The following is a 12,227-nucleotide window of genomic DNA, read 5'->3' as shown; positions in this document are numbered from 1 at the left end:
GGAATTTATTTTACAGATACACTTTCATATATGAGACATGATGTGTACATTGCATCATGGTTTATAGTTGCAGAAGACTTTGAAATCTGTCAGTGATAATGTTAAATAAATTATGATGCATCCACACAGTGGAACACTACACTGCCATAGAAATATGAGTTGCATATGAACCAATGTAGAAAAATCTGTTATGCTGTTAAATAAAAAGTACAAAGTACAGAGCAATGTGCGTAGAATGCTAACATTGTGTCAGAAGGGCTGCTCCCGTGGGCTGTAGGGCTTCATGATGAGGTGAGGGCATACGTCATAATCAAGGCGATCCACTCACTGCTGTAAAGCCGTCTATCAGCAGACTCCTGCCCTCAGTGATCACTTGTTATGTTTGCCCACTTCTAATAGCAATTCTGGTTTAACATCTTTATAGTCTGTACTTGAGCAGGAAATGCCACACTGTTGAGTGTCTGTATAACTTTCATTGTTAGTTTGAAGTTTTTAAAAGATCAACCTAATTCTCATTACCTTTGTATGCCAGTGTATGTCCAGTAAAGATGATTTATTTCAAGAACATGTAAAGTAAAATTCATGTTTTTATTCCTCCTTATATCTTTCAGGGACAGACGTTTGCTCCAGCCTGCCCAGGTGTGTGACATTTTGAAGGGTGTCATTTTGGTCATCTGCTATTTCATGATGCACTATGTCGACTACTCCATGATGTATCACCTGATACGGGGGCAGTCGGTCATCAAGCTCTACATCATCTACAATATGCTCGAGGTGAGGCCCTCGCTTATCGCCCAGCAGTCCAGCCCTCGACCTGCACAGGCTTGGGTGATGGCACACAACCGCTAGCTTCTAATACACAAGACTTTCCTTCCGGCTCTGCTGATGGTGCTTCTGGCCTTTAGGGTTCACACAGTCACTTGGGGACCTCGTTAAAATGCAGATTCTGATTTAGTAGGTCTGGGCTGGGGCTGGAGAATCTGTCTTTCTAACGAGATGAGGTGTCTGCTGCTGGTCCTAGGATACACTTAGGGTCAGAGGTCCTCAGGGCGTGACATGTCCTCATGTAGGGAAGAAGCAAACCTGCTGCCTGGACATTTTTGTGTCAATACCCCCTTGAGAATGTAAATTGTCAAATGGTAGAGAAATTCATTGGAAATTCATGTGTGCTTTTTTCCAGAACTTTAAAAATTATGAAGAAAGTGTTAGGATTATCTATATTTGCTATAATAGATTTACATTTTAAATTGCTTTGAAGGGGCCGGCCCCGTGGCTTGGTGGTTAAGTGCGCGCGCTCCGCTACTGGCAGCCCGGGTTCGGATCCCGGGCATGCACCGACGTACCGCCGCTTCTCCGGCCATGCTGAGGCCCTGTCCCACATACAGCAACTAGAAGGATGTGCAACTATGACGTACAACTATCTACTGGTGGGCTTTGAGGGGAAAAAAAGGAGGAGGATTAGGCAATGGATGTTAGCTCAGAGCCGGTCTTCCTCAGCAAAAGGAGGAGGATTAGCGTGGATGTTAGCTCAGGGCTGATCTTCCTCACACACACACAAAAAAAATTGCTTTGAAATTTTTACATAGAGCAAGTAAACATGTTTCCCAATTTCTCTAAGTACTTAACATTTTTAATACAACATATCTCACTTTAAAGCAGTCACTTTGTGAAAATCTGCATTTATACCAAAAATAAGCAGTTACACAAATCAAAAAAGTACTTTGCTTTACGGGCAGAATCTTAATAAGTTTTTAAATGGTAAGCTACTCTAGGTTATGTGATAAACTTTTGAGATTCAAATTACATTTTCCTATACTTCTTTTTAGGGACACAAGTAAGGTCTACATATCTTTTAAATTAGCCATGAATGGATTTTTCCTAATGAGTGGACAGATTTCTGCTCTGAAGCTGTATTGCTCTGGTAGATGAGGTCTCCCCATCTCTTCACAGAAGCCGTGGAACTCTAACCGTCCTGTTTACTCCTAAATTCACGACAGAGATGATTTAAAACCACACCGCAGCTTCCTGGTCTAGGCTCGTTGCTGTATGCTTGCTTTGCCCCAGCAAGTAGGATGTGGATGGTGGGTGTGGGTGCAGTTTGTGGAGCCAAGTAGCCATCCTGCTCTCCCCTCCCTCTCACTGAAAGAAAAGTTGAGGCCTCATCTCCTGGCCTTCCGCCGTTTGAGTGGCTCTTATGCCAGGGCCCTGCCAGTCTCCTTTACTGCCTTCCCTCTTAGAGGGTTGTGGGTGATAAGGGCTTCTCCCCACCCCCAAACTTAATGTGTTTGCCTTCTGATTTACAAAGCCCTCTACAAGGTGATATTATTACTGTCGTTAGGAAAGGGGCCGAGAAAAAGGATCCACGAATTGCTGAGCGAAATGGTTTAAATACTTACTCACTTTGTAGACTACGGTTGATGATGTGATTTAAGCATAATGGACAAGAGTCCAGGCTCTAGTCTAGAGATACACTACCTCCAGTCCTGCTGGTGATACTGGTTATCCTGCACGCAGCTACTGGTTGCCGAATGTCTCTAGTCCTCAGCTTCTCATCTGTGAAATGGAGATACTAAGGGAATTATGAGGATTAAGCGAGACAGAACGTAGAAAGGGATTCGCACAATGCCAGGCATATGTGGTAAGAGCTACTAAGTGGTGGCTGTTCTTCCTTCATTTGGCAAATATTGAACCGACACTTCCTACATGCCAAGTGCTGTCTTAGACCCTGAAGGTCCAGAGGGGAACGAAGCCTGATCTTATAGAGCTTATATCCTACAGGTGGGAGAGACAGTAAACAGGAGGTATTAGGAGATGAGACACGCTGTGATGAAGAAGCACAGGGGGATGCTTAGAGACCCGGAGCCACAGAGATTGGATGGTCTGGGAAAGGCCTCTCTCAGGATGTGGCATTCCTGCTGAATCCTGAATGATGTACCCTCCTTTTTCCTTTCTTCTTTTCATTTATCATAGTGTATTCATGGAGATCAATACCTGAAAATGTCTTTAGGAAGTAAATCTGCATATTCTATATAATAAAGCTCAAACAAATTATAGCTACTGTTGTTTACAGATATTAGGTGTGAGTAGAGTGGGTCAAATGACACATTTGTCCTAAAGGATTTAATTTGAATGCTGAATTTAATTTAAAGAGTTAAAACCAGAGGAACTATGATTGTGATGTGTCCTCTTCCTTTTATTTTTGCCACCAGGTAAGACTTTCCTTGTTGCAAACAGAGCTAATTAGACAAAGTCTCATTCACATAATAGAAGAATTTGAGCACTCACTGTATGTCAGCAAATAAAGAAATGTCAGGGGATAGCTAAACAAACATCCCTGCTCTTTTGGAGCTTATCTTCTAGTGGGACTTAAACAGTCAGATCTCCAGTATTTGAATTGCATCTGAATTTTAGTGACATATTTAAATGGAATATTAAGAAACACCTTTTCAATAATTTTTCCTTTAGGTAGCAGATCGTCTGTTTTCATCATTTGGACAAGACATATTAGATGCTCTCTATTGGACAGCAACAGAGCCTAAAGAAAGAAAAAGAGCCCACATCGGGGTGATTCCTCACTTTTTCATGGCCGTTCTCTATGTCTGTATCCTTTTAGACTTATCAAAAAATTCCAGGAGTCAATGCATATTCTACATTATTTTATTTGGTTAGCTGTTTCTCAGATTTAAAGATATCCATGTGTGTGTATCCTGAAGATTAATATGAAATGTCTACTTTCTTTTGAGAAATTGGTTATAATGGTAATTGTAAATTAATTTAAAGAGCCTCATGTATGCATGACCCTCTGAACTGCTAGAAAACAGTTCTATTGTCAGTGTGACTGATTATAAGGAAGAATTTTAGAATAAAAGTATAGTGTATTTATACACTATATATAGTGTATAAATATCTTTATATATCTATATAACTATTTCATACTAATATTGGAATTTTTCTTGAAGTTATCTTTATACCTATGAATTCTTTGTTATAACCTTGGGCTTAAAATGTATACAGTTCATCAGGAGTAAAATTTGAAATTGGTTGGGGAGGAATTTTGGATGTTTTATTTCCCCCCATCTCCACCCCCATCTCAAAGCTTTTCTTTTGGAGAATAAGTGCTTTACTGTATAACACAGTGTGCGTGTGTGTGTAGTTGTACATATATATTTACACACACATGTACCTACACTTAAGTTCCATTCATTCACAGAACTGTGTCGTGATTTTTTTCATAGTGTCTCTGAGAGAGTGCTACTGGAAAGAATTGGATCAATACTTGGGAAGTTAAGGGACTAAGTGGGAAGGTTCTATGAAAGTAAAAGCTTGTTGCAAGTATAATGGAGTAAAACAGTTACTGTTGTAATTTAAATAAACTATTCCATATGTAATATGACTATAATTCTGCAACTTGTGGATGTCTTCAAAAATGACATATGAAGAAGAATCTTAATTTTCAGACATTTCTTATTGTCTTACATTCCCCATCCCCTGGAGAACCATAAAGGAAAATCATTTCCAGACTAACTTTTTCATTGAGTTTTCTCTTTTAGAATGCAAATTATCTTAATTTAGAATGTATATATCTAAGTCTCTACTTTCATTATTTACCATAATTTATTCCATTTATTTAACAAACTTTTTTGAGGTCCTAATTCCCAAGCTTTGTGCCAAGTGCCAGAGACCAGAGAGAACATGACAGCCGTGTTCCAGGACTCAAGGTCTTGGTGATTGGATGCAGAGATTCATTTCTGCTTTTGTTTGTTTCATATGGGTTGCATACCTCTTATCCTGTCAAATTTATATCAACTATAACTAGTAGAGAAATTACAAAGATAATAAAATACTTATGTAAGACTTGATTTAGAAAGCATTGTCATCTTTTTCCCCCATTATTTACTTTCAAAATTTTATAGTATTATCTATTAATATAATATGAAAACAGGCTTAAGTTTTTTCCTTGACATCACTTACTGCTAGTTTTGCATGCAATTCTTATAATGGTTCAAGCAACAACTCTCAACGTAGCTTTTAATTCACACAACAAGTCACTGCTTACTATCATGATGTCTAATAATGTAAGTATGAGATTTTATTTTACATTTTTGAGGTTATATGGGTACTTTAACAGTAGTATTCTGGATGGGATAAAATTATTTTTTTTATTTTCCAGGAAGCTTTATATGTAGCATGTCCATTTTTAAAACTGTTATAATGATAAAGGTGATATTTCTGTTTACTATTTCAGTTTGTTGAAATTAAAGGAAGTGTTTTCAAGAAGTTTGAAAAGAACAATCTTTTTCAAATGTCAAATAGCGGTATGTACAATTAGATTCTACTTGCAGCTTTATGCAGTATTATTTTGCAATTCATTCTGAAACTATAATGTCACATTTCCTCTGAGCCACTGTTTCTTAGACTTAAGCTGTACTTTCTCTTATTCTCTCAACATCTTTACTAAGTTTTCTTATTATTTTGGTTATGGTAATCTCAGGATGTTTAAGATGATTCTTATTGTCTTACATTCCCCATCCCCTGTAAAAAATTACAAACATTTGTGTAGCAGCCTACCATACTTTCAGAAGGTTTTTATTAATCCAGAAATTTCTTGGAAGCAGATGAGATTATTCCATTTTATAGATGTGGAAACTGAAACACAGAGAAAGTAATTTGACTTCCCCAAGGTCACTCATATAGCTACTAAGAGGAGAATTATGACCACAAACCTCAGATTGTCTCTCTGTTCTCAACTTTTTCAGTTATGCCTTACTGCCTCCTTTCGAATTCTGAGAAGTGTGAAGGCACAAAGTTTATCCCTGGAAACATTATCTTATGTAGTTATGAAAATTGGAGCAGCATAGTGTCTTGGTTCTCAAAGTAGAATCCTGGAGGGGAGTCCTGAGAACCTTCCAGGGAGTCTGCAAAGTCAAAACTGTTTTCATAAGAATGTGAAGACATTAGTTATCTCTTTCACCATGGTGACATTTGCACTGTGGTGTAAAAGCCATAATGAGATATCACTGCACACCCACCAGAATGGCTGGTCCTGGAGCCTGACTGAGCCGAGTGTTAGGATGTAGAGTGACTGGCATTCTCCTGCATTGATGGTGTGAATGTAAAATATTACAACTGCCCTGGAAAACCTTTGGAAAACTGTTTCTTAAACAGTTAAATATTAACTTACCCTATAAGTCGGCAGTGAGAGCACATTTTCACAAAAGGACTTGTACAAGAATTATTATGGCAGCTTTATTCATAGTAGCCAAAAACTGGAAACAACCAAATCCTACTATCAAGAAGAAAGTAGATACACAAATTTTGGTATGTCCATACTGTGGAACACTACTCAGCAATTAAAGAAAACTTAACTATATAGATGACTCAGAAGCCTCATGCTGGGTGAAAAGAGGCCAGCCACAAAAAGTACTCTGTGTGATTTCATTTACATGAGGTTTATGATGAGACACAATTAGTTCATGATGCTAGAAAGAGAAGAATGATTGCTTGTTGGGGTTGCAGATAGACTGGAGGAGAAGTGAGGGGGAGTGAACTTCCTGGAGTGCTGAAACAGTTCTGTATTTTAGTTATGGGAATGACACACAGGTTATGCAATCACAGTCATCAAATTGTGCACTTAAGAGCTGTAATTTCACTGTATGTAAATTTTACCTCTATATTAGACAAGGACAATAAAGGCATATGAATATATTAAAGCAAACAAATGTTTAGAATTATGGGAGATTTGAAAACTAGACAAGGAACAAAAAGAATAAATGAAAAACTTTAGCAGTAACTCCTAGATGAGTCTAGGGGGCAGTGATGGACCTTAGATCTTAAAGCCCTGAGAGGCAGTGTATGCTATGTCTTTCTGTGTGATAATAGTCTTCTCCTTTCAAATGTGTGCTGCCAAGGCTGTATGAATTTGAAATGAAAGAGGAGGGAGGGAAAAGAAGGGAAGGGACGAAATTCTAGGATTTTTTGTCAGCTTCAGGAGTTAATTACAGAATATATTGATTCACTAGAAGATTTTCATTTGTTCGTATTTTTTACTAGTTTATATTAATATCCTGCTTTCAGTAGGCAGTCTTTGTAAAGCTTTAAGTTGATTTTTGGTTTTTTTTATTTTTCCCCCAAAGCCCCAGTAGATTGTTGTATGTTGTAGTCGCACATCCTTCTAGTTGCTGTATGTGGGACGCGGCCTCAGCATGGCCGGAGAAGCGGTGTGTCGGTGCGTGCCCAGGATCCGAACCCAGGCCGCCAGCAGCGGAGCACGCGCACTTAACCGCTAAGTCACGGGGCCGGCCCCGTTTGTAGAGCTTTAAACTAGACATGCAGATCTTTAAGTTTTAAGGGTTTTCGGTCTTCATGTGTTATGAGGAGGAGATTGTGAACAATTTTTAACCTTATCACCAGCGTGTTGATATAATTAATATCGCTTTTTCTTTTTTTTTTATAAACAAGTCCCCCAAATTATACTCTCTTAGCTTAGAAAGATTAGAGATTTAATATTTGAGTTTTAGGAAAACTCTGAAAATAGTGGAATATTGATCAGACAATGCATGTGAGTTTACAAGAAATTCAGGAGTATATTTTGGCTTAAAATGGTTAGTAATCAGCATGAAAAAGTTTTACTTTTTTTTTGGAGGTAAAATAGTTCCTTACAATACAAGGTGATCTGTGTTGTACTCCCTTCTGTCTCCCTTCAGGTTTTATAAGAATTTAATTTTACCTAAGGTAGCTTTTAATTGTTTTGGGGTTTTTTTGTGTGAGGGAGATCAGCCCTGAGCTAACATCCATGCCAATCCTCCTCTTTTTGCTGAGGAAGACTGGCCCTGAGCTAACATCTATTGCCAATCCTCCTCCTTTTTTTTTTTTTTTCTCTTTTTCTCCCCAAAGCCCCAGTAGATAGTTGTATGTCATAGTTGTACATCCTTCTAGTTGCTGTTATGTGGGACGCCGCCTCAGCATGGCTGGACAAGCCTTGCGTTGGTACGTGCCCGGGATCCGAACCCGGGCCGCCAATAGCGGAGCGCACGCACTTAACCGCTAAGCCACGGGGCCGGCCCCCTAAGGTAGCTTTTAAAACCCACTCCCGGGGCCGGCCTGGTGGCATAGCGGTTAAGTTCCGTGCGCTCTGCTTCAGTGGCCAGGGTTCGCCAGTTCGGATCCTGGGTGTGGACCTACTCACTGCTCATCAAGCCGTGCTGAGGCTGCGTCCCACGTGGAGCAACTGGAAGGATGTACAACTATGACATACAGCTATCTACTGGGGTTTTGGGGATAAAAACGGAAAAAAGGGGGAAGATTGGCAACAGATGTTAGCTCAGGGGCAATCTTCCTGAAAGAAAAGAGGGAAAATTAAATAAAATAAAACCCACTTCCAAGTAAGGAAAAAAAAAATCTATCTTAGGCAGTCTCATTAATATTGCATGTGGTGCTCAGATATTAAAGGGATAGGTGGGGAATCCCTAAAACCTACTTTTTGCATGGTGACTCTGAATATGTTGCCTTCTTCACATGCATTAGCAGCTACAAGATGAGAGCCAGTCCCCAGAATACTGCTGGTCACACACCAAAAAAATTCATCAGTTTTTATTAATCTCTACAGTATTTTGAAATAGTCTGCTTTTCTAAAATCTGTTTTTCCTTAAATATCTGTCTATTAAGATGGATTTTTTTTCCCCTTTTATTAGTATACTTAGACTTGAGATGATTGTAGATTTTCTCTCTGCTGGTAACTATCATGTGTCCAAGAATCAGATATGATTAATTTGAGCACTGCTATTGTTTTTGTTTTATTATATTAGAATTCGTAAAAATTATGGTGGCTTATTTGAAATAATATTTAAATTTTTCAAGAGTTTCTTTCCAGATAATTCTGTAATGAACCAAGTTAGTATTATATGTCCATACTTGGTAGAAGGATCAGAAATAAGTACATTTGTTTGCTAAATTTGTTTATGGAAATTAGAAATCCAAAGGACTTAGCACACACAGAGATGCAGCTTTGTGAATAATTGTATAGAATTCCAATTAAAGGTACATTGGCAAATTTAATTAATCCCATGAATTAAGTTCCACAGTTAATTATAAGTAGCAGAGAATACATTTTGTTTCAGATTATGGTGGAAATTATTCTAGGACAGACTTTTCTTAGCTTCTTCCTTTAACTTGTATTCCCTTTTGAAACAAAATAAATTGAACATGTGATCTGTAACGTGTACTTTAAACCCTACACGTGCTTCCTCCCAGCTTTGTGATGCCCTTCACGGGAGCATACCTCTACCCCACAGCTTGAGACTCACCATGCTGACTTTAAACCCCAAGACGTGGTATTTCATGAGAAATAACTCTATGGTTTCATAATAGAACAGCAGTTTGTGCCCAATGGCCTTCAAAGAAGTCAAGGTACAGCTCAGACCCCTCACAAATAAGAGCTAGGAGCTGAGCTGGCCTGGAAAAGAAGGTGCTGCTCCTGACTAGAAAGAGGTTTAGGGATTAAGGGAAGACACAGATGGAAAATGCCAGCTCGCTTAGAGACCAAGGTTTAGCTGTAGAATAAAAGTCCAGACCATTTCCTGTAGATTAACAGGGAAGGGTGGAAATCAGGAAAGAGGCGCAAAGATAATCCCAGGAAGGACTTCAAGGTGGAACTGAAATGTAGAGGGCTATAGCGGGTCCACAGTTCAATGGCATGGTGAAGCCCAAATTATTGAGGTAATAGAATAGATAATAGAATATTCAGGAAATGTCAGCAGATGTATACAGATGTATTGAGATGGGTTATTATATGAGTGATGTCTTCTAGCCGTAGCCCCCCACCATTACATAGACACACACACGTGGCTATGCCAGACTTGCTGCAGACATAGATTTATTTCATTCCATTTCTTGATTACATAGTGTCTTAGACTGTAGTAAGAAAATAACAGCTTAAAAAGTGAAATGTGTAAACTAGCCTTTAGCGGGAATTTAGTTGTTTGCTTTTATTAAATTCATTCAGACTAAGCTCAGAGTACTTAGTAACTATGGTACATATCATTATGAAACCTAATTTTGGGGTTTTCTTTTCCCCCTAAGTTCTACATATACCCTAAGAAACGCTATTGTAATACTGGTACTCTTCTTAGCTAGAGATTTCGTCAGGTCGCTGCTTGTGTGCTTACTATTTACCAGATTGGAAATAGTCTGAGATACCCACAGGGGTTTTATGTTACCCACGGTCTTATTTTACTCTCTGCTTCTGTTTTTTTCCTCCTATAAAATGAAAACAGTGTCGTATGTGCCCAAAGAGCATTGCAGGAATCTGATGACTCAGTCTTAGCAGATTGATGGTTTGAATATTTTTTTAAGTTTGAGGAAAATTGGAATTTTCGTACTAGAATTATGTTGGGGCAAGAAGTAAATGGCTTACCAATGTAGCACCACTCTCTTTCTCTCTCTATGTATATATAGTATATTTATTTTATAGACATCTATATTCAATGTAATAATTTCATGTTGCAACTAAAATTATTTTATATGTACACTATATTTTTGTTGTATTATTTACATGCACTATAGTGTTTATATGTTAAATGTCTTTTTTTTTTCAGATATTAAGGAACGATTCACAAATTATGTGCTTTTGCTAATAGTGTGTCTAAGAAACATGGAACAGTTTTCTTGGAATCCAGGTGAGTAACTCTTAACAAATACAGTGCCTTCTAATTTTACTCTTTGAACCAAAAATCATTCTTTTACGTGGAATAAAGTGAGTATTGCAGAAAACTTCAAAAAACTTCAGCTGTTCCACTCTGAGTATTAGAAACACCTGTCTCGGTAGAATGGGTTGATATATTTTCTGTGGTGTGGTGGGATGCCATACCACATGCAGTGGTCTTTGGCTCACTCACCATTTCTTATAAACCGCACAGCATCTCCAGAGCTGTGTACTCAGTGAGGGAGTGGACCCTGCTAAACACTGCAGCTTCTAAACTCCTTTATTTATTTATTTATTTATTTATTTATTTATTTATTTATTTATTTATTTATTTATTTATTTATTTATTCATTCATTCATTCATTCATTTATTTATTTATTTTTGAGCCTAACATCTGATACCAATCCTCCTCTTTTTGTTGAGGAAGATTGGCCGTGAGCTAACATCCGTGCCCATGTTCCTCTACTTTATATGGGACGCCACCACAGCATGGCTTGACAAGCAGTGCGTCGGTGTGTGCCCAGTATCCGAACCAGCGAACCCCGGGTTGCTGCAGTGGAGCACGCGCACTTAACTGCTTGCGCCACCTGGTCGGCCCCGCCCTGGCACAATTTTTTGAAAAGACTGTTCTTTCCCCATGGAATGGTCTTAACACTCATCGAAAATAAATTAATCGTAGATGTATGGATTTATTTCTGGGCTCTCAATTCTGTCTGTTGATCTGTATGTCTGTGTCTTATGCCAGTGCCACAATGTCTTGATTACTATAGTTTTGCAGTAAGTTTTTTTTTTTTTTTTTTATTGATATTTTAATGGTTTCTAACATTGTGAAATTTTTGGGTTGTACATTTTTGTTTGTCCATCACCCCATATATGACTCCCTTCACCCCTTGTGCCCACCCCCCACCCCCACTTCCCGGGTAACCACAGTCCAGTTTTCTCTGTCCATGTGTTGGTTTATATTCCACATATGAGTGAGATCATACAGTGTTTGTCTTTCTCTTTCTGGCTTATTTCACTTAACATAATATGCTCCAGGCCCATCCATGTTGTTGCAAATGGGACGATTTTGTCTTTTTTTATGGCTGAGTAGTATTCCATTGTATATATATACCACATTTTCTTAATCCAATCGTCAGTCGAGGGACACTTAGGTTGCTTCCACTTCTTGGCTATGGTGAATAATGCTGCAATGAACATAGGGGAGCATAAGCCTCTTTGGATTGTTGATTTCAGGTGCGTTGGATAGATTCCCAGTAGTAGGATGGCTGGATCATAGGGCATCTCTATTTTTAATTCTTTGAGGAATCTCCATACCGTTTTCCATAGAGGCTGCACCAATTTGCATTCCCACCAGCTGTGTATGAGGGTTCCTGTTTCTCCACATCCTCTCCAACATTTGTTGTTTTTTGTCTTGGTGATTATAGCCATTCTAACGGGCGTGAGGTGGTATCTTAGTGTTGTTTTGATTTGCATTTCCCTGATGATTAGTGATGTTGAGCATCTTTTCATGTGCCTATTGGCCAT

At 38.6% G+C, this 12,227-nt stretch overlaps 1 protein-coding gene across 1 annotated transcript in view; it reads left to right on the top strand.

Moving 5' to 3' along the window:
- The window catches only part of TAPT1 (transmembrane anterior posterior transformation 1), a 66,609-nt gene that overhangs the window by 37,125 nt on the left and 17,257 nt on the right, over positions 1-12,227 (top strand). The window contains exons 4-8 of the mRNA XM_058546778.1: positions 612-774; positions 3,466-3,601; positions 4,978-5,075; positions 5,246-5,315; positions 10,593-10,673. Coding sequence (XP_058402761.1) covers positions 612-774; positions 3,466-3,601; positions 4,978-5,075; positions 5,246-5,315; positions 10,593-10,673 — 548 coding nt within the window. The remainder of the gene's footprint in view (positions 1-611; positions 775-3,465; positions 3,602-4,977; positions 5,076-5,245; positions 5,316-10,592; positions 10,674-12,227) is intronic.

The sequence above is a fragment of the Diceros bicornis genome, chromosome 8, assembly GCF_020826845.1.
Source record: "Diceros bicornis minor isolate mBicDic1 chromosome 8, mDicBic1.mat.cur, whole genome shotgun sequence".
NCBI classification, from domain to species: Eukaryota; Metazoa; Chordata; class Mammalia; order Perissodactyla; family Rhinocerotidae; genus Diceros; species Diceros bicornis.
This window is presented reverse-complemented; position numbering and strand designations above follow the sequence as displayed.